This window comes from Heloderma suspectum, chromosome 1 (assembly GCF_057233095.1).
Source record: "Heloderma suspectum isolate Gila_16-S chromosome 1, 16-S_ref, whole genome shotgun sequence".
Lineage (NCBI taxonomy): Eukaryota > Metazoa > Chordata > Lepidosauria > Squamata > Helodermatidae > Heloderma > Heloderma suspectum.
In genome coordinates, this window is record NC_139458.1 from 71,096,753 (window position 1) to 71,120,042 (window position 23,290).

At 43.2% G+C, this 23,290-nt stretch overlaps 1 protein-coding gene across 13 annotated transcripts in view; it reads left to right on the forward strand.

Annotated features, from left to right (window-relative positions):
* LOC146357376 (MAX gene-associated protein-like) overlaps positions 1–23,290 on the forward strand; it is a 92,250-nt gene that overhangs the window by 42,006 nt on the left and 26,954 nt on the right. For all 13 annotated transcript variants that reach the window (XM_084846230.1, XM_084846241.1, XM_084846200.1 and 10 more), the window contains 4 exons: positions 1,941–2,238; positions 7,758–8,294; positions 9,442–9,720; positions 17,506–19,637. In XM_084846230.1, the coding sequence (XP_084702356.1) occupies positions 1,941–2,238; positions 7,758–8,294; positions 9,442–9,720; positions 17,506–19,637 (3,246 nt within the window). The remainder of the gene's footprint in view (positions 1–1,940; positions 2,239–7,757; positions 8,295–9,441; positions 9,721–17,505; positions 19,638–23,290) is intronic.

A 23,290-nucleotide genomic window follows, 5' to 3' on the forward strand; every position in this document is an offset into this window, starting at 1 on the left:
GTCTATCACTCTGTCTTTTACTCTGTCTATCAGGTCTAATCCCTTAAATCTATTCATCACCTCCACTGTATATTTATAAGGCACATGATTTAGGTCATACCTGAATGGTTTAGTGGTTTTCCCTACGTTCTTCAATTTAATTAACCTATAATGCACAGTAAACTTGAAAATGTTCACTTTAGCCAGTAGTCCCTTCCCTTTGGCCATAATTTGATTGCAGAAAAGAAGGCTAGTTTCAAATAAACAGAAAAAAGCAGTAATGGGATGAAAGGGTAAAACTTGATGTTTGAATATATAAAAAACCTATACAAAAAAGTGTCTTGCGGTACATGATAGGTAAATTAGAAAGGATTCATAAACTTGCTCTGATGGGAAGTCAGGAAACTTTTCTGTCTTCTGGAACTGTGTAGCACCAGTGCTGCAGTCCTTTTGCATACTTAATTGGGTATAACCTGCATTTGAACACATTGTAAGCATGCATAGGAGTAGGCTACATGTTGTTCATATATGTGAAGAAAGTTTATATAGCCCATGTTAAGAGTGTTGGATTAGGACTGGAGCCCATGTTGAAATCCCATTCAGCCATGAAGTTCATTGGTTGTTCTTGGAATTCAGAAGAACAGGCATAATGTATAATGTAACTCAGTATAATGTAACTCACAGTGTTAAGATAAAAGGGATAGGAAGAAACATGAGGCATGTCTGCTACCCTGAATTCCTTAGAGGAAAGGCAGGACATAAATGTAAATAAATAGCTCTGATCCTCAGTTGATTGCTCAACATATGTCTGGCAAGCAGATGGAAATCAGCAACTTCTCTGCTGGTGTAGGGGAGTATCCAGCCTGAGCATTACTCCTCCCATCAGCTCAAGAGAAAGAGTTTGTATGGCTAAGCCTTTTCATAGTTTTGCCTCCTGAGGAGAAACGCCTCCCAATTCTTTCTCTGCCTAGTTCAGGAGCCGGGCTCAATTTTCTCTCTCCAGGGAAATATTTTATTTCCCATTAGGCGTCTTCCTAATTATCTTCCTTCATTTATCTCTTACCTGTTCCTTCCTGTCCTTTTCTTCTTTATCCTAAGATTAAACACTACCCGCACCAGGTTGTTGTGACATCTGAACCTGGTGAGAGTGGCTGGCTGGGGTGCTTTACAAACCACCCTGAAACCTGTGGCTTATTTTTCCTCCATTATCATGTGAACCCATCCAGTGTATCCGTGCCCACCCTTGGTTGCAGTTGGTGGCTGTTCCGCTCTTATCATTACCTAATCTCCACATAGAGATTCCTGCAACATAATGAACAAGTGCCAGTCATTCCCCAAGAAGTCTTTCTTCCTAATCTCCTGTATGTTAATGTTGGTTTCTGTTTTTAACCTGTTACTTGGCCTTGTTTGAACTGGGAGGGGCTCCATCTAAGTATATGGCCTGCCTCTTGAGCTAATAGGGCTAGTAAAGTCCAGCCTAAAGACCTTCTGTACAGCAACAAGAAGAAACCGTCACGGTAAGTGCCATCATTCCTTACTCCTTCAGATTTTTGTTTCGTTTTATCTAGGCCTCTGAATAAACATATGAATGTGCTTCACATTGAAAGAACTGTGCTATTTTTCATTCCATTTCTCTTTTTTTTCAGTGCGAGATTATTTTAGTAATTTCTTAAAATGAAACACATGCCAGGCTCTCAAGAATTATGAGACTACTTCTGTGAGCCCAAGGATGCGTAAGACTGGGTTTTTTTTCCTCAAGCAGCAGACATCCCTGCTGTGTGGCAAACTGCTTTTGAAACTGAAGGAAATTTCAAAATCTGTTTGTGGCATGAGGATGAACTTTTCAAAAAGTAAAGCATTCAACGGGGCTAGAGCAAGCCCCTTGTGTAAATCTCATCAGATCCCAGACATTGTTGAAAAGGCAGAGTTAGCAAGTGTCGGCATTTTCTCTTTTATTTCAGGTTAATGGTAAAAATTATCCTCAAGCCAAACTTCTTTTGGGACAGATGGGAGCATTACACCCAGCCAGTCGGCTAGCTGCTTATCTCACAGGCAGGCTGCAACCAACAATGCTTGACCTCTCAACGATCAGTACAGTGATCTCTAAGGTATCGACGAATGCTAAGCTTAATGCTTCTGAGCCACAGTCAACTGATGTGCCCACACCAGAAACTTCCAAAGCTTCATTTTCTAGTGAAGCTACATCACCATCTGCTGTAAGAGCACCAAACGTTCATGCCTCAGCACAGAGACAGAAAGGTAAGCTGGAACTTTGCTTTCTTTGTTATAAATGGTATGAAGCATAAAACGGAATGTGAATTGTACTCATGTTTGTTTCTATCTTGCAGTAAAATTCAGATATATCACTAAACCATGGTTTTGCATCATGAGAATGAGTAAGCCTCAGGTTTGTGTGCTCCCCACTCTCCTCTCTTCCTCCTGCACAGCTGGAAGAAAGAATCTTCCACTTCCATTTTATAGATTAACCCCAGATAAGCATGCTATCCAAATATGGACAAACTGGTTAATCTTAACTGTGGTTAATCTTAACTGTGGTTCATTGAAAGAAGCCAATTTCAAACCATAGTTTATGAAATTGGCTTGTTTCAACAAACCATAGTTAAGATTAGCCACCATTTGTTCGGAATCAGATGGCATGATAAACTATGTTTATTTAAAACAGAAGGGAAATGTTCTAATGCCTTCCATCTGCCCCAGAGTGGGAGGGGAGAATGCATGCAGCTCATTCTTGTAATGCTGAGTTATGGTGTAGCGTTACGTCCTAATCAATCAGTAGCTCTTAAACAGCCATCCTGTGATTTTTTAAATTAATAATCTAAATGTTAAAATGTCCTTATTTTAAACTCAAGGTAATTAAAATTAGAGTTTTATTCATGAAGCCTAATATTTTTATTCAGTTTCATTAAGCTGAAAGACCTGAACTGTTTGCCTTTTCTTGTATGTTGGTCAGTTAAACAGTGCTGGGTACATGTAAAGGAGTCTCTATGATAGTCTAAAAAGGTTAAACTACTAAAAATATTGAAGGATCTTGCTATCATGATTTGCAGTTTGAGGGTACTCCTGGAGCCAGCCTTGCTACTAGATGTTCAGGTAGTGGCTGTGCTCAGGATTGCATTTGCCCAGGTGAGAATAATGCATCAGCAGCCCTCATTTCTGGTACATTTAGACCTTGCTGTGGTGACACATGCATTAGTTGCGTCACAATTGGATTACTGTAATGCACTTTATGTACGGCTGCCCTTGAAAACCACTCAGAAACTTCAGTGGTGCAGAATGTTACAGCCAAAATTTTGACATGGATGGATCATATCACCCTTAATTGTATCAACTGCGTTGGCTGTTGGTTCATTTCCAGGTGCAATTCAGGGTACTGATTAGTACATTTAAGGTACTGGTTATTAGTTTTAAAATCCTAAACAGCTTGGGACCAAGCTACTTGAAGAACCATCTCTTCCCATGTGAATCTGCCCATTCCTTAAGATACACTGATTCAGGCCACTTGTGTGTGCCAAGGCCTTCTGAGGTATGATTCGTGGCAGTGCACGAGAAGGCGTTTTCTGTGTCAGTACCCTTTATGTTGAACCCCTTTCCACCAAAACTTAAATTATCTTCTTTACTGGTGTTCACCAGCACTTCAGGACTCTTCTCTTTCAGCAGGCTCTTAACTGTTAATATTTTAAGTGAAGTATTATTTATTGACTGGGTTTCTAATATCTTTTTTTTTCTTTTCCTGTTTGTAGTTATTGTTGTGCCATGTATTTCATGATTTTAATGACATGTATTATTGTTATTTTAATTATATTTGTTGGATGTTGTTAGCTACTTTGAGTGCCTCCATAAGAAGGGAGAATCTCAGATACAATTTTGAATATAAATAAATAGTTCTACACCTTTGCTACCAGGGATATTCTTCTACGGTTTTGAGGGAAAGTGTGTGTGGAGCGTCATCTTGGAACCCCTGCATTAGGCAATTTTATTGTTTTTATTTATTAAACGCCGTATAAATTTATCTAGGCATTTTGCAAAACATGATAAATATAATAATACAAGATATAATAATAAAAAAACAAATAAAATCACAATAAAGACAATCAGCAATATAAAACTAATAAATATGCCAACACATCTAAATTACCATTTGATATAAAAATTAAAAGCACACTGCAGAGACTAAATAATAAACAGAAACCCTAGCACTACTAAAATGCTTAAAATCACTGTAAAAGCTTGGGAGAACAAAAATGTCTTAGCTTGATGCCAAAAAGATATCAAAGTAGGTGCCAGACGAGCTTCCCTTGAGAGAGTATGCCAGAACTGGTGAGCAACAGCTAGAAGCCCTCTGTCTTATTGCCACCCTCTGAGCCTCAGAATGAGGGGGACTTCTGTGAATGACTGTAAGGTACGGGTATGGGAGGATATTCTCCATCAGGTACCAAGATACATAGCGTTTTATAGGTCAAAACCAACACTTTGACTTGGCCCCGGAAACAAACTGGAAGGTAGTGGAGATGAGAGAGGGCCAGCATAATGTGAAATCTTTCGGTTGTAGTTCGAGCTAGCTGAAGTTTCTGGGTCATCTTCAAAGGCAGCCCCACATGCTACGCATTACGTAATCCAAATGGGAGGTTTCCAAGGCATCAGTCACTGCAGCTAGGCTATCCACCTCTAGATAGGGTCATGACTGGGATACCAACCAAAACTGGTGAAAGGTACTCCATGCCACAGAGGCCATTTGAGTCTCTAATGACAGTGATGGATCCAGGAAAACCCCCAAGCTATGCATCTGATCTTTTAGGGGGAGTGCAACCCCCTCTAGAACAGGTTGAATCCCACTCATGTAGTCTGAGGAACCACGCATTAGCAGTGCCTCTGTCTTATCTGGATTGAGCTTCAGTTTTCTAGTCCTAATCTAGTCCATTACTAAGACTAGGAACCAGTCCATCACCCCCACAGCCTCACCTGGCTCTGAAGAGAAGGAGAAATAGAGCTCTGTGTCACCTGCATACTGATGACAGCACACTGCAAATCCCTAATGTCCTCATTCAGTGGTTTCATGTAGGTGTTTAAAAAGCATGAGGGGGAAGATGGAACCTTGTGGGGATCCCAAAGCAAAGATGCCATAGAGTCAGGGAGAAATCTCCCAGTACCACCTTCTGAAAACATCCATCCAGATAAGAGCAGAACCACCACAAAGCAGTCCTTCCCACACCTAACTCTGGCAGACATTCCGGAAGGATACCATGGTGATATAGATAACCACTGAGAGGTCAGGGAGAATCAGCACAGTTGGACTCCTTATCTCTCTCCTGACAGAGGTCTTCCCACAGGACAACCAAGGCTGTTTCTGTGCTATAACCAGGCCTGACCCTTATTTGACAGACTCAAAAAATCAATCTGATCCAAGAAAGCCTGGATCTGGTCAGCCAGCACACACTCAAGCACCTTACCCAAGAAGGAAACATTTGCCACTGGCCTATAATTATTACGGTCTTCCAGGCCCAGTGGTCGTTTCTATGAAGTGGTCATACTACTGCCTCCTTTAAGAAGGTTGTGACCACTCTCTCTCCCTCTAAGAGAGGAGTTGACTACCTCCTGGACCCACCCAGTTCTCTCCTCCTTGCGAGATGTAATCATCCACAAAGGACAAAAGTCAAGCAAAGATGTGGTTGGCCAGACTTTACCAAACACCTTGTCCATATCCTCAGCCCCCACAAACTGAAATTCATCCAACAGTATAGGACTAGACAGTGTTCCAGACACCTCCATAGATTGATCTGTTCCAACTGTGGAGTTCAAGTGTACAGGTGATTTTTTCCCTCAGCATGGCGCTGAGGGTTCCACCATATGGGTCAGATTTCAAAAGGCCATGAGCCACTCAAAAAAGTTCTTCTGGGCAACTTTGAGAGAACACAATGGGGATGGAGAAAAATTGCTTCTTTGCAATCATTACTGCTGCAGAGTAGGCTCAATAATGAGCCCTTACTTGTATTCATTTCTATTTGCTTGGAGTTTTTCTCCACTTGTGTTCTAGATGTATCCCAGCTGCTTCATTGCCCTAGGCTCAGGTGTATATCAGGGAGCTAAATGGGCTGTGCAAAGCAGGAAAGGATGCTTGGGAGCAATTATGTCAACCACCCAAGTCATTTCTGTATTCCACAGATTGACTGGGGCTTTGACAGGAGTGTAGGTCATACTAGCAGGAAAATCTCACAGAGCTCTCTGGAATCCATCAATCTCTGGGGGCAGACTATCATACCCTGGCAGAGAGAGGCAGCCACTGTTAGTCTAAATCTCAACAGGAAGTGGTCTGACCATAAGAGACAGGATGCAATATCCCTACCTTCAGACCACTATCATCTTGCCTAGTAGAGAAAATAAAGTCTAGCATGGGTCCTTCTATATGTGTTGGGCCAGTGGCAGGTTGGGACAGCCCCATGGTTGTCATGGTGGCCGTGAAGTGCTGAGCTGCCCCAGACCCAGTGGTCTCAGTATTAATACTGAGATCCCGCAGGACCATCCGGGGGCTGGGGCATAACATGAAAGTCTGAAGCCACCTCCATCAGCTCAGGCAGGGAGACTCCCAGGCAGCAGAGTGAGTGGTATACCAGCACAATCCCCAGTCTGTCCCACTTGCCCAGCACAAGTTACGAACACTCTAGAGTTGAACTCACTTGAACAGGAATTCTGGAGAGAGCAACAGGATTCTTGTAGACCACAGCAACTTCCCCTCTCCAATCCTTGAGCATATTCTGGTGCTGAACTGAGTACCCAGAGAAACACAATGGAGAAGGATTCACTTTCCCCCAGCTCTCCCATCCAGGACTCAGTTATGCATATCAGGTCAGCCTCCTCATCCACAGTCATGCCGTGGAAGAGGGAGATGTTATAAACTTACCCTGGTATTCAGCAACAGCACCAGAAGACCTAAGGGGAGACTGGTAAGACAATCATGGAGCCTCTGGTTGGGAGAAGAACCAGAATACAGAATAGATATCAGATGTCTAACCAGTCTTCCCCTTATCTGGCCTGTCCAACCTCCAGTGCCATACTTGCCCCAACCTATAGCCCCACTACTAAGCAACTTCATTTCCCAAGTACATCGCTAAAATCCCTGCTTTAAACAGCCAAGCAGTTTAAACCCCTTCCCAATCACACACACTGAAGTCAGGAGGAAGAAGTGGGGAGGAAATCCCATCCACGTTGATAGAAAAAAATAGATGGTCTGTTCTTCTCTTGCTGTGTCGGCCTGAATCTAACTTCTTTCCCCCAGTTGAGAGTCCTTTGGCTTGCCCCTCTAGACATCTGATGTAGAGAATTCCACTGTTCATTAATTTTTAACTCTGTATGAGAGAATAGTGAAGTGCCAACTTTGAACTGCTAAAATGCTTCTTTTTTAAGTTCAACACTGAATAGTATTCATGAAAAAAGTCAAATCCTGTACCATTATGCTCTCTTTGAGCACCATTTATAGCTCTTCCATTGTTCCATTTTCATTTTCTTTCTGTTATTGCACGTAATAATCTATGTAAGTGTTGCTGCATGTGGACATGCAAGGGAACCAACTGAGGGATGGGCAGGCCAAGAGGTTCTTCAGTACCCTGCCTTTCATAAGGTCGTCGTAAGAAAATAAGACAAGTATTAACTGTGTTGTCTAGGAAAGTGAGTCCTTGGTTTATGCCATGTTGACTGTTGCATACTTTATGGATAATAAAAGGAGAACTATTAATATTTTTGACCTTGAAAATCTTTCTTTACAGCTATTCAACCATTACTGGATGGTGTGACCTCTCAATTGGTTATGAGTGCAGTTGGGGCTCTACAACAGAAGATTCCTGGAATTAGAACTCCCCAACCTCTGAGAGGCCCACAGAAATTTAATATCAAATCTACACCACTCTCTTCTGGGACTACAGTTATTAGTGCTGCTGCTACTACTGTGGCATCACTTCCTGTAACTACTAGTCCTTCACAGTGTAACACAGCTACCAACCCGTCTGGCGTTGCTATAGCAAATGCTATTGGAAAAACAGAAAATACCACTGTCTCAACCACCACTACTACCACAGCTACTGTTAAAATAACAAAATCAACCGGAATAGCTACACCAGTTGCAACTGTTGCTTTTGCTAAGTCTGTAGCAGCCACATCAACTCCAATTTCTACAACATCTCTATCTGCAGTCATAAGCACAACTGCATCTACAGCCACAGTGACCACACCGTCTTCATCAATTGACTGTGTTGGTCCAGGACACTCAGGAATTCACAAAAGTCCTTTATCGAATCAGAAACCAGGTAAGACTCCTACGGATAGCCAGTTCTTGCTATGAACATTTATTTGTAGCTGCTCCAAGCACTGTCAGCTTAGCCAGTCTGTTGTGTGTGAGGGGAGTGGTTGACAGGCATAAAGAAACAATCATGAGGCCTCACTAGGAGACCTGTTGCTCAGGACCAAATTAGATGTGACATTTCTCATGTCCATTTCCCTGTCTTGGTTGTTTTTGAAAAAAACATACAGCAAGTGGGAGGAGGCAAACCAGAATAGGACCGTGACTTGTAGGGATAGGGGCTATAACGGCTTGCCCTGCCGCAGTTCTGATCTGAATGGGAGAGTGGTGAGCCAAAATGAGCTTTGAAGTGATTTTTGGAGAATGTAGGTGAGCTTGAAAATTGCTGGTTCTCCCTTCCTTGCCTCTGGTTTAGAAAAAATGCTTCAGTCCAGATGTAGTCCAACATCATCTGAATAGCCACAGCTCCCATCATCCCTGACCATTGGCCATGCTGGTTGGGGCTAATATGGGTTGGAGTCCAATAACACCTGGAGGGCTACAAAGCCTGCTGTAGTATATTTTATCTATACATAAATTATTTTGTGTATAGAAGGAGGGTGAAATCCAGTGTCATGCAAGCTAGATGTCCACTGGTACAATGGGACTTCCCCCTCCTCTCCTAACCCTGTGATGCCCAAATCTGCTTCAGAGGGTCCCCCAGCCCTCAGGAGCATGTCTTGAGGATGGGGGGGGGCCTGCAGGGAGGGAAAGGGAATCGCCCCCTCCCCATTCCACTTCCATGATGGAAGCAGTTCCATTGAGTGAAAAGGGTAATTGGATGCCACCCAGAATTACCAGGGAATGTTTTTAACTGCTTGTTCATTTGACATCAATTTTTATTCTGTTAAGCCCAGTTTTGAATTTCAAAACTGGGATGGCTGTTGACTTTTCAGTTGCTGGGAACAAACAGCAGGCGGCTGTTGCCTTTAGGCCATGCTTCTAAGCTTCCCAGAAGGATTTGGCTAGCCACTGTTGGAAACTGAATGGTGGAATAGGTGGACTTTTGGTCTGATTCAGTGGACTCTTCTGTTTGTTGTTTTATAAAATGGTCTGTAAATCTTGCTGTATAAATAAGGATTAATTTGGAAGAGCGTTCTTTCCTAACACTACAGGTACTACAAGTCCTCCAGGGTTGCCTCCTGGAGCAGAGAAACGTATGGGACCACGACTGCTTTTGATTCCAGTACATCAAGGTTCTCCTACTTTACGACCTCCACAAAACATGCACCTTGCTCAGGGGAAGAGAATGATTTTGCAGCCTCTAAGGAATCCTGGTGGTGTGAATCTCTATCGACATCCCAATGGACAAATTATCCAGCTTGTTCCTTTGCATCAACTCCAACCTGCAGGACCTCAGCCTGGTTTACCACCTGTGGTGTTCCGTAATCCAGGTACAGAATACAGTATACAGACCTTGGATTTAATCCTAAATGGTGTCGCCCAGGACCTAGTACGAGATGTAAATGTTGACCCAATTGGAAACAGTGATCACAGTGCGATCAGATTTAATACATATTTAAGTGGAAAATTGCCCAGGAAGTCCAACACGATCACATTTGACTTCAAAAGAGGAAACTTCTCTAAAATGAGGGAACTGGTGAAAAGGAAGTTAAAAGGGGGAGTCAAGAGGATTAAATCGCTTCAAAAGGCTTGGAGATTACTCAAAACCACAATAATAGAAGGCCAGCTAAAATGTATACCACGGGTTAGGAAAGGTAGCACCAAGTCCAAGAGGTCGCCGGCATGGTTAACGAGCAGCATTACGGGAGCTATTAGAGAAAAGAGAGCTTCCTTCATAAAATCTGGGAGTCTTGCCCAAGTGAGGAAAACAAAAGGCAGCACAAGCTTGCACAAAGGCAATGCAAGCAGACAAGAAATGCAAAAAAGTATTTTGAAGAGCATATCGCTAACAACATCAAGGCCAACAATAAAGAATTCCTTAAATAGATCAGAAGCAGAAAACCAGCTAGGGAGGCAGTTGGACCATTGGATGACAGTGGAGTTAAAGGAGTACTGAATGAGCACAAGGAGATTGCAGAGAAGCTGAATGAATTCTTTTCATCCGTCTTCACTGCAGATGATATAGGACAGTTACCTGTGCCTGAACGGATGTTTTCAGGAAGGGAGTCTGAGGAACTGAGGCAAATAATGGCGACAAAAGATGAAGTTCTCAACCTTATTGATAAATTGAAAGCAAATAAATCACCGGGCCCAGATTGTATCCATCCTAGAGTTCTCAAAGAACTCAAATATGAAATTGCTGATCCTCTAACCCAAATGTGCAACACGTCCCTAAGATCAGCCTCTATACCAGAGGACTGGAAGATGGCCAATGTAACACCAATTTTCAAAAAGGGATTCGGGGGTATCCGGGAAATTACAGGCTGGTTAGCTTAATGTCTGTTTTGGGTAAATTGGTTGAAGGCATTATTAAAGATAAAGTTTGTAAGCATATAGAAGGACAAGTCTTGCTGAAAAAGAATCAGCACGGCTTCCACAAAGGTAAGTCCTGTCTAACTAACCTTTTAGAATTCTTTGAGAGTATCAGTAAACATGTAGACAGGGGCGATCCAGTAGACATTGTTTACTTGGACTTCCAGAAGGCTTTTGACAAAGTCCAAAGCCAAAGACTCCTGAGCAAACGTAGCAGTCGTGGAATAAGAGTTCAGGTCCTCTTATGGATCAGTAACTGATTGAAGAACAGAAAGCAGAGAGTAGGAATAAATAGTAAATTCTCCAAGCGGAGGATGTAAATAGTGGGGTCCCACAGGGATCTGTATTAGAACTAATGCTTTTCAACCTGTTCATACATGATCTGGAATTAGGAGTGAGCAGTGAAGTGCCTAGGTTTGCTGGTGACACCAAATTATTTAGGGTGGTGAAAACAAAAAGGGATTGTGAAGCACTCCAAAAGGATCTCTCCAAAGTGGGAGAATGGGCATATAAATGGCAAATGCGGTTCAATGTAAGCAAGTGTAAAGTGATGCATGTTGGGGCAAAAAAACCCAACTTCAAGTATAGCCTGATGGGATCTGAGCTAGTGTTGACCAACCAGGAAAGAGATCTTGGGGTTTTGGTGGACAGCCTGATGAAGATATCAACCCAGTGTGCAGCTGCTGTAAAAAAGGCAAACTCCATGTTAGGCATAATTATAAAAGGAATTGAGACTAAAACTGCCAATATCATACTGCCCCTATACAAATCGATGGTGTGACCACATTTGGAATACTGTGTACAGTTCTGGTCACCACACCTAAAAAAAGATATTGTAGAGCTGGAAAAAGTGCAGAAAAAGGGCAACTAAAATGATCAAGGGGCTGGAGCATCTCCCCTATGAGAGAAGGTTACAACAACTGGGATTGTTTAGCTTGGAAAAAGGAGGGTAAGGGGAGACATGATAGAGGTCTATAAAATTGTGTTAGCAACAATGCTAACAGCAGTAACAAGAACAATAGCAGTCATATCAAGAGAAGGCCACGGTAAAATAATACATTGTCAGGGCCTTCTTAAAAGTCTTTAGTGATGGAGCATGGCAGACCTCCCGATGGCAGCTTGCTCCAGAGGTGTGGGGCCACTGCAGAGAAGGCCCTCTCACAGAATCATAGAATAGTAGGGTTGGAAGGGGCCTACAAGGCCATCGAGTCCAACCCCCTGCTCAATGCAGGAATCCAAGTCAGAGCATCCCTGACAGATAGCTGTCCAGCCTCATCTTGAATGCCTTCCAGTGTGGGAGAGCCCACCACCTCCCTAGGTCATTGGTTCCATTGTCGTCTTGCTCTAACAGTCAGGAAGTTTTTCCTGATGTTCAGCCGGAATCTGGCTTCCTGTAACTTGAGCCCATTATTCTGTGTCCTGCACTCTGGGATGATCGAGAAGAGATCCTGGCCTTCTTCTCTGTGACAACCTTTCAAGTACTTGAAGAGCGCTATCATATCTCCCCTCAGTCTTCTCTTCTCAAGGCTAAGCATGCCCAGTTCTTTCAGTCTCTCTTCATAGGGCTTTGTTTCCAGTGCTCTCCTGTGTGATCACCCACCTGACTGCTCTTACGCGTGGGCAAATGAGAAGGGCCTCTCTTTCTGATCTTAAAGTGCAGGCAGGCTTCATCTGGAGATGAAGGCCATATCTATCCATATTGATATGAAGTTCATATCTATCCATATCGAATGATAGTGCTGGAAGGGACCTTGAGGGTCATCGAGTCCAACTCCCTGCTCAGTGTCACAGGTAAAGCATTCTTCCATATTCCTCCTGTACATTTCCCACACAGGTTTTTGGTTAGCTTTATCATCTTGAAACCATGCCATGGGCATATTGGCTAAACAGCATGTCCCTTAAGGGCTTGGCCCTTATCAGGTGTAGTTTCTCGCAGTTTGAGTGAATCTGGAAAGCATCTTTGTCCCTTATCCACTCCTGTATGTATGAACTCGGGTCCCAGAGTTGTTTCCAAATGTAACCCTACTTTCCCTACCAGCAACCCTGTGGGTTGGTAGAAACCATGGGACCTGGGTTCATACCTGCCGTATTGGATGAGCGGGAAAGATGCTGACCCTAAACTCGTGTGCTGTGCCTCCACCCCACCAGGAAACCTGTTCAGTGAAAGGAGGTGTGTGTGTGTGTGTGGGGGGGGGGGATCAGTAAGCAACTTATAAAACAAGCAATAGGATGCATTTAACAGGGAAGGGAAAAGAGGGGACGGGGGAGGACACAAACATTCAAAGGAATAAATTATTTAAATCTCTCAACAATAAAATAAAATTCAGAGGAGGGCAACGAAGATCATCAGGGGACTGGAAACAAAGCCCTATGAGGAGGGACTGAAAGAAGTGGGCATGTTTAGCTTTGAGAAGAGAAGACTGAGGGGCGATATGATAGCGCATTTATTTATTTATTTATTCATTCATTCATTCATTCATTCATTTCATTTCTATACCGCCCAATAGCCGAAGCTCTCTGGGCAGTTCACAAAAATTAAATCCAAACAACACACAATAAAACAATTTAAAATATACAGAACATTAAAACCACAATATAACAATACAACCACAATAAAACCTAGCAGCAGTGCAGGAGTTTAAAATACAGATTTAAAACAGCAAAGATAAAAATTTAGAAAGCTAAAATGCTAAAATGCCTGGGAAAATAAAAAGGTCTTCACCTGGCGCCGAAAGGAATACAATGTAGGCGCCAGGCGAACCTCATTAGGGAGCTCATTCCACAGCCAAGGTGCCACAGCAGAAAAAGCCCTCCTCACTTCCTTTGGCAGGGGCTCACGGAGAAGGGCCGCTGATGATGATCTTAAGGTCCGGGCAGGCACATATGGGAGGAGGCGATCCTTCAGGTAACCTGGCCCCAAGCCATTAAGGGCTTTGAATGTTAAAACCAGCACTTTGAATCGGGCCCAGAAATGGACTGACAGCCAGTGCAGCTGGAAAAGTACTGGCGTAATATGAGCTCGCAGGCCAGTCCCTGTTAACAATCTTGCTGCCCTATTTTGGACCAGCTGACGTTTCCGGACCGTTTTCAAAGGCAGCCCCACGTATAACGCATTGCAGTAATCCAGACGAGAAGTTATCAGAGCATGGATAACTGTAGCTAGGCTATCTCTGTCCAGATAAGGGCGTAGTTGGTATACCAGCCTAAGCTGATAAAAAGTGCTCCGTGCCACTGAGTTCAGCTGTGCCTCAAGTGACAGTTCTGGATCCAAGAGCACCCCCAAACTACGAACCTGATCCTTTAGGGGGAGTGCAACCCCCTCCAGAACAGGTTGAATATCACCTAGCCGGGCAGACGAACCACCCACTAACAGTACCTCCGTCTTGTCTGGATTGAGTTTCAGTTTATTAGCCCTCATCCAGTCCATTACCGTGCCCAGGCACTGATTCAGAACAGTCACTGCCTCACCTGGTTTTGATGTAAAAGAGAGGTAGAGCTGGGTGTCATCTGCATATTGATGGCACCTCAGCCCACACCTCCGGATAACCTCCCCCAGCGGTTTCATGTAGATGTTAAACAGCATGGGGGATAAAATAGAGCCCTGTGGAACCCCATGGCACAATTGCCATGGCACAGAGCAGTAATCCCCCAGCACCACCTTCTGGAATCGGCCATCCAAGTAGGAGCGGAACCACTGTAGTTCAGTGCCTCCTACTCCCAACCCAGACAACCTATCCAGAAGGATACCATGGTCGATGGTATCGAAAGCCGCTGAGAGGTCCAGGAGAATCAACAGGGTCGCACTCCCCCTGTCCCTCTCCCGGCAGAGGTCATCCCACAGGGCGACCAAGGCAGTTTCCGTTCCAAAACCAGGCCTGAAGCCCAATTGAAATGGATCTAGATAATCGTTTCATTCAACAGTGCCTGGAGCTGTCCTACAACCACCCGCTCAAGCACCTTGCCCAGGGGATGTTGGCCACTGGCCTATAATTGTTAACATCCTCTGGGTCCAGGTTAGGCTTTTTCAGGAGTGGTCTAATTACTGCCTCTTTTAAAGCGGCAGGCACCACTCCCTCTCTCAAGGAGGAATTTACAACCTCCTGGACCCAGCCGGACAACCCCTCCTTGTTTGATTTAATAAGCCATGAAGGGCAAGGGTCAATCACACAAGTGGTTGATCAGACTTGGCCAAGCACCTTGTCCGCATCCTCAGGCCTCAGTAACTGAAACTCATCCAATAAAACTGGACCAGATGGTGCTCTGAACACCTCTACCAATGGAACTGCATTAATGGTGGTGTCCAATTCATGACGAATCTGAGCGACTTTATCCTCAAAGTGCCGTGCAAACTCGTCACAGCGTGCTACCGAGGGTTCCGCCGTCTCTCTCCCTGGCCCAGAATGTAACAGGCCGCGAACCACTCGGAAAAGCTCCGCTGGACGACACTGAGAAGATGCAATGCTGGTGGAAAAGAACTGTCCCTTTGCCACCCTCACCGCCACAGAGTAGGCTCGATAGTGGGCTCTTACCTGTGTTCAGTCTGACTCAGCACGAGTTTTCCTCCACCTGCGTTCTAGCTGTCTCCCCTCTTGCTTAATTGCCCTCAGCTCAGGCATATACCAAGGAGCTGGCCGGGCTCTGCTCAGAGGGAGAGGGTGCTTGGGCGCGATCATGTCATCCGCCCGAGTCATCTCTGCATTCCACAGAGCGACCTGGGCTTTGACAGGAGCACCAGCCATACCAGCAGGAAAATCCCCCAGAGCCCTCTGGAATCCATCGGAATCCATTAATCTCCGGGGGCGGACCATTTTAATAGGTCCCCCACCCTTGCAGAGGGGAAAGGCCGCCAGGAGTCTAAACCTCAGCAGGAAGTGATCTGACCATGACAAAGGGACAGATGTTAATTCCTCCACTTTCAGATCACCATCCTCCTGCCCAGTCGAGAAAACCAGATCAAGCGTGTGTCCTTTTGTATGCGTTGGGCCAATGACATTTTGGGACAGCCCCATGGTTGTCATGGCGTCCATGAAGTCCTGAGCCGCCCTGGATACAGCGGCCTCGGCATGGAAGTTGAGATCCCCCAGGACCATCATCCTAGGGGTCCTCAACACCAAGTCCGAGACCACCTCTGTCAGCTCAGGCAGGGAGTCTGATGGGCAGCGGGGTGGGCGGTACACCAACAGAATCCCCAATCTGTCCTGGGTACCCAACACAAGGTACAAACACTCAAGGTCTGCTTTTCAAGTACTTGAAAGGTTGTCACGGAGAGGAAGGCCAGGATCTCTTCTCGATCATGCAGGACACAGAATAGTGGGCTCAAGTGACAGGAAGCCAGATTCCGGCTGAACATCAGGAGAAACTTCCTGACTGTTTGAGCAATACGACAATGGAACCATTTACCTAGGGAGGTAGTGGGCTCTCCAACACTGGAGGCATTCAAGATGAAGCTGGACAGCCACTTGTCAGGGATGCTTTGATTTGGATTCCTGCATTGAGCAGGGGTTAGTCTTATAGGCCCCTTCCTACCCCACTATTCTATGATTCTGTGTTCTTAGTATTTCTTACATTATCTAAGATTGAGCAGATAAATACTGTAAGAAGTGTGGTGTGCTATAAATGTGTATCTCTTGTTAGTGCATAAAGATGATGACGAGGCTGATTATACCATTTATCTGCCCCCATTTAACATAAAATGCTTCCAGGACAACTCATAAATGTAATTTTAAAAAATGCAACACAACAATAGTAAAATCTGAGTAGTATGTAAACACAGCATATAATAAAACAGAACAGTTGATAAAAGTCTTGGGAAAATTCAGTGCCAGTCTAGACCATTTTAGGACGTAATCCTATGCATGTTTAGTCAGAAAAAATCCTACAACTCCCAGCCAGCATGGCCAGCTGGGGAATGCTGGGAGTTGTAGAACATTTTTCTGTCTAAACACGCATAGAATTGTGCCCCAAATTGACCAATTTATTAAGCATCAGAATGGGGGTGAGGGGAGAGATAACAGGAAAATAGGTTCATAGAGAAATAGCGTTTTTTAATAATTTTTTGGAATAATTTAAGGTGATGTAGACCTATATGTATTGAGTACAATTTAATTTCTTTTAGACTTATGTAAGGTAAATCTGGAAATGTGTATTTATAATATTATGGAGTTTGTATCTTTTTATTTGACTTAGTTATGTAACAAATTATGAGTATATTTATTCATTTGCTATTAAATGAATACTATTTAATGTCTGTTTTAATGTCAGTGTTACTTGTGACTTAATATGCAATTTTAAAAAATGTTTTAAGAGCATGGGAGGTTAGATGGAACGCTTTGGCATCCCATAGGACAAATGCCAGGGGCTGAGCAGTAGTATACTACTACTTCTTACCTCTTTTTAATAGATCACCTTCTTACCTCTTTTTACTAGTTTTATTTTTATCAGCAGTACTTAGCTTGAGCAATAGTGTGTGTCTTTCTTTTCTCCAGTAGAATCTGCTGGCACTCTCCCTGTTCTCACTTATTTCCTAGTTTCTGTATTGATTTCCTCCAGCCTGTGCAATCAGCATTTTTGAGAAACAACAAGAAAATAACCCATATCTAGTCCTGTTTATTAGAAATCAGTTCTTTTTAATTTCTCCATAATCGTTTTTTTACCATGGGCTTGACAAAGCATGCAGAGTATATGATTGCTTATACCATACAAAAACTGGCAATATTGATAATTTTGTTGCTCCTTTGTTACAGGATCTGTTGTGGGAATCCGGTTGCCTGGACCTTCTAAGCCCCCTGAGACCTCTGTAGTTTCATCTGTGACCCCAGCTACCACAGCCTCTTCAGTTTTGTCCATGACGCCTTCTATTTTATCTGCACCCTCAGCAACAGAACCCATTTCCGTTTTGTCTGGGTCTTCAACCACCACAGCAACCCCTACCACTGAGGCCACTTTCATGTTGTCTGTGCCCCCTGCTGTTTTGTCCACACCCCCTACTGCCGAAGTTCCTTCAGTTTTGTCCATATCCCCTACTGCAGACACTCCTTTATTGCCCATGCCTCTTCCTGCTATGTCTGTACCCGCTACTGTTGAAGCTCCTTCTATTTTGTCTGTGCCTCCTACCACTGTTGCTTCTTCAGTGTTGCCCATGCCCCCTATCACTGAAGTGCCTTCCATTTTGTCATTGCCCCCTACTACTGAAGTTCCTTTAGTGTTACCCATGCCCTCTTCTGTTTCAACTGTGCCTGCTATGAGTGAGGCCCCTTCATTTTTGACTGTGCCCTCTACTGTTGATGCTCCTTTGGTGTTGCCCTCTTCTGCTTTGCCCACACCTCAGACCAATGAGGACCCTTCTGCTTTGTCCACATCTCCTATCACAAAATGGACATTACAGGCAATTAGATCCGTGTCTGCACTTCCTGTTTCAGCTAGTCAAGCAGCACCTGTTGTTCCTCCAGCACCTGTTCCTCTCTCCCAAAGTGGCACTTTGACTCTGAGAATTTCTCCTGCAGGAATAAAAAGTTTTGCTACTCAGGTTAGTTCAAATTCTAAAATAACATGCAGCACCAGTGGGCAACCAAACAGTGCAGATAATCTAATATCTCTTCAGTCTGGCAGTTTTGCCTTGCTTCAGTTTCCAGCAGAGAAGAAAGTTTCAAGTTCCATTGTGAAACAAGTTGCATCCCTTGATATTAAGAACAAATATAAGAAAAATGAGTTCAGTGCCATTAAGCTAGAAGAAAAGACAACATGCTCACAAGCAGTAGAGGCCATGGTGTCAGAGGTTGCAGTGTGTAATCCCAAGTTAGAAGAAAATAAGCTGTCAGCAAGTCAACCAGAGTCCTGTTCTGAAGAGATTACATGTGACGGGAATGCTATTACATTAGAGATAGCTGAGAAGGATGCAGAAATCTTAGAGCAATTATCAAGTGATGCTCCCATCTTAGAGCCTGATGCATCATTGGACCACTCCTTTATTAATGAGAAACAAACATGTGAGGAAAATGAAGTGATGGTTAAGAAAAAACAGCATGTTAAGCATCCTGAAGGTACCCTAGATGAAGTTTCATATAGTTCTGAGACTGTTCCTGAGAGATGCAGTCAGACTGCAGTCCTTGTGCATGATACGTTACAAGAGCAGAAAGTCACATGGTTAAAGAGCTCAAATGAGGAGCAAACAGACTCTGACCAAATGCAAAGTATAGCTGCTGATTCAGAAGAAGCTGAACAGACACAGTCAGAAACAGAAGAGCAAATTATTGAGCAGTCCTGGAAACCAGGGGATAAGCACAAGGTACACATTAATTGTACAGAAACACTGCAGAAAAAGACTACATGGGAAAAACAAGATCCAGAACTTCTAGAGAGGAAAGTGAAGGAAAGGGGTGAATCTGTGGCAACAGAGAAGAATAGAGAAGAAGTGAAAAGGAAGCCTAAGATCACTAGTGCAAAGGACCTAAATAATGAACCAGGAAACAAATATTTGGATAGCGCTCAAGAATTTTTATCTAAAAGAAATACTGGTTTCCAGGAGAACATTAACATTTCTAGACATAAAAAAGGTACTACTAGTATTCAGGAAGAGAACCAACCTGTTAAGGACAAACTTGTTCAAGTCAACAGAACTTGGAGCAAAATATCCAGGAAGGAAGTTGCTTTCAAAAACAAAATTAGCATGTGTGGTGATGAGCTTGTGGATAAATTTGCTGAATGTGTAGAACAGAATACACTGAAAACTAGCCATCGGAGAAAGGATTCTCCATCCGTTATTGATATTACTATGGATGATACAGAAAAAGATGAAAAAATAGATGATTCTGCAGATGAGATGGTTGATGAAGTGTCTGGCTATCAAAGTGAAGATATAGTGAATGTTGAAACACTGGTGAGTATCTCAAGTCCTTAAATAAGAAAGATTGCTCGTTGTAAAATAATTTTAGGATAATAGACCTATTAAGTTATGCTCAGCAATGAAAACAAATCCCAGTTACTTAAGTCAACAGGGCTTTCAGAAATCAGATATTAGGCATTTGAAAACCCTGCATTGCAACCTTGTGATGGGCCACAGCTAAAAACTATGATGGGCCCCAAAATTAAGAGTCTGTGCTTGAGGTATTGGCATTATTTTCCCAACTACATAGCTAAAGCAATCGCTACTTGTAGTTCTTTGTTTCTAGAGATTATTTAGATAGAGGTAAAAAGTACATTATATAAGAGAACCACTCAAATGTGTGGATAAATCTCTACACTTTGGTGGTGAGGAGGTCCTATGGGCAAGCTTGACCAAGGGTTAATATCTCCTGCAGTTTGCCAAAATGAGAAGGACACACACACACACCCTGTACCTTCTTTCTCAAGGGTTCAAGGCTAGTATGTGCACACTAGGTTCAGACTGCCAGAACTTGTGATTACCTTATTTGGGGAAGAAACCCCCATTTGGATGTCACAGACTCATGACCGTGAGTCTGTGTCTTGTTAGCTGTTCCTGCTGCAGGAGGAGCCAAGTGGGAGTGAACAGGCAGTATACACCAGCACACTGCTCGATCCCAATAAGCCTGGGATCACTAGAATCCCAGCTTATCATGATGTTCAAACTGGTCTATCATGTCGGTAGTCATTGGACTATTGGATGCGTTTATATACTGCTACAGGGTTTTTTCTGTATACATTTGTTCTCTTTTATCCTGGCAGTTCTCAGGCAATCTGTATGAATCACACTGATAATAGTGTCTTATACTTTATACAATGACGATTCATTATATGCAAGTTTTTGCATGTTTATATTTCAATGTGATATATCTGCTTTAATATTCAGTGCTTTGGAGCATTAATTTTATATTGTATGCTGAATGTTGCATATATTTATTATAGTTTTGTCTGCCCAACAGCATGATAAAAGAATAAAAAATACCATTCTGCATACCAGCGTGCACGCACGCAAAGCCACTCCAGCACTCTACAGGCAAATCTAAAGTCTAGAATCTAAAATTCCTGGGGGAAAAGAAATGTCTTCACCTAGTGGGACTGGAAATAAAGCCCTATGAAGAGAGACTGAAAGAACTGGGCATGTTTAGCCTTGAGAAGAGAAGACTGAGGGGAGATATGATAGCACTCTTCAAGTACTTGAAAGGTTGTCACAGAGAAGAAGGCCAGGATCTCTTCTTGATCATCCCAGAGTGCAGGACACGGAATAATGGGCTCAAGTTACAGGAAGCCAGATTCTGGCTGAACATCAGGAAAAACTTCCTGACTGTTCGAGAAATGCGACAATGGAACCAATGACCTAGGGAGGTGGTGGGCTCTCCCACACTAGAGGCATTCAAGATGAGGCTAGACAGCTATCTGTTGGGGATGCTCTGACTTGGATTCCTGCATTGAGCAGGGGGTTGGACTCGATGGTCTTGTAGGCCCCTTCCAACCCTACTATTCTATGATTCTAGTGCCAAAAAGATAACAGGGTGGGTGCCAGGCAACCCTCCTTGGGCATAGCATTCCATAAGTGAGGCACCACACCTGAGAAGACCCCCTCTCTTGTAGCCACCTGCCTAACTTCATTTGGCAAGAACACCCAGAAAAGGGCCTCCAAAGATTATCTAAGGGTTATCTCATTATCTGTTGTTACTTCTCTTGCCTTTATTTGTGACAATACAAATGAAAGGGCCCTGTGAATTCCCTGTTAGTGTAGATTTCTGTAATATTGCAACTATATTGTATTTCATTTTATGAAAGGAGTTGCTAACCTAAATTTTATAATTTTAGGTGGTTTGCTGTGCTTTATTACAAACTAACTGGATTAATACAATGCATTGCTTATTGGGTGAAATCTATTAGAAATCCAGTTAGTTTGCAACTGTTTCAAATGTCCTTGTAAATTAGTACTCGGTAATACAGTATATGAATGAGCTGATCGGGATTATTGAGAACATCATACAGTATTGCTGAACAAGTTGGTAATACATTCTAGTGGCCTGTTGATAATTTCTGCTAGTTATTACCACTAGAAAAACAGTGTAAGAAGAAAATCACCCATTAACATATCTCATTTGTTAAACTCCTTTAGCTCTGGACTTATTATTCATGTGCTGTATCTTCTAATATTTCTTTCATCTTTCTGCTGCTGTGATGTTCTAATGAAGTGCCATATTTATTAGGCCTTCTGTAAAAGCATCTTAACATTTTCTAAGAGATGACATAAAAAAACCCGAGACACTCCCTGCCCACAGACTTATAGTCTAATAGACATGAGACCAAAGGAGAAAGAGATGGGGAGGGAGGAGAAAAACAAGCAAACAGAGGCACCAGTTCTTAAAGTTACATAATGTTTTTTATGATATCCAGATAGAATAGGGACAGTTCAGGGAAAGGATGAACCAAATGACAGATGGTCTCTCAGCCAAGGCAATGGAGTGGAACCCGTAGTACCACCTTTTTAAATATACAAAATATTCTAGATGAAAGGGGGGTTAATAGATGTATTATTTACTGACTAAAATGACCTCAGCCATTACATTCTTGCTCATATGTTTGGGCTTTGCTGGATGGTCCTTCAAAGGAGGGAATTAAGAATGTTGCGAAAATAAAATAGGAACATGTAACAAGAATGATCAGGACTTCCTTGACTTCAAGTTCTGCTTGACCCTCTGCCACCGCCACCACCTCTGCTGCTACCCCCAAAGACTCAACGACTTACTTGTAGTGGTGGGATAGTGGAGTGGTTTCCTGGCTCCGAACTCAGAAACAGCGCTCAGAGCCAGGAAACCATGCTCCCCTCCCCCTCATAGCCTGTGCAGCGAGAACTGCAGCAGCTGCCTTTCTGTGTTCGTAAAACGGAGCACAGAGAGGGCGAAAAGGGGGCCTTCCGAGGAGAGGAGACTGTGGAAGCCCCTTCATGCTGCTTCCTATGGGGTCTCCAGGCTTGTTCTCGCCCTCGCTCTAAAGCCCTGTTTAGATGTGTGAAATCATGCATCTAGCCGAGAGTGCAGGGCAGGTGGAGCGCAAAGGAGAGAATTCCCTCCATGGTCCACCCAACCTGCATAGGATAGTCACCAGCCTACGACTTGGGAGGCTGGCAACTCTCTCAATAGGATTGTGTCCTAAATCCATTTTCCTGATCATCATTTTTCTGTTATACCCTGAACAGGTTTTTTTTGTAATGATGTTAAGATGTATCCCCTTCCCCCATCACTAACTTTTATTTGCTTCAGAATAAACTGTTCAGTGTTTTTCAACACTGAATGCATCTTATTGTAATCTACAGAATATAAATATATTCCACAGTAATTGGACAGTGGTGACACAAGACTGTGTGTCTGACAATTAACAAATTATCAAAAGCTGTTTTCAATTGTTGTAATACAAAGTTTAAGGTGAAGCTGATAATTGCAGTCAAAATTATGCACTGAAAGTTTCTGCCTTAGACTTTCAGTGGTTCAAAATTTTATTATTTTGATATCAATGTTATTTCTATCTTAGTTAAAAAGCTACTGGCTCACAATCTTTACAGTTCACTATATGCAATTGGAGAAACTTGCTGAGAAG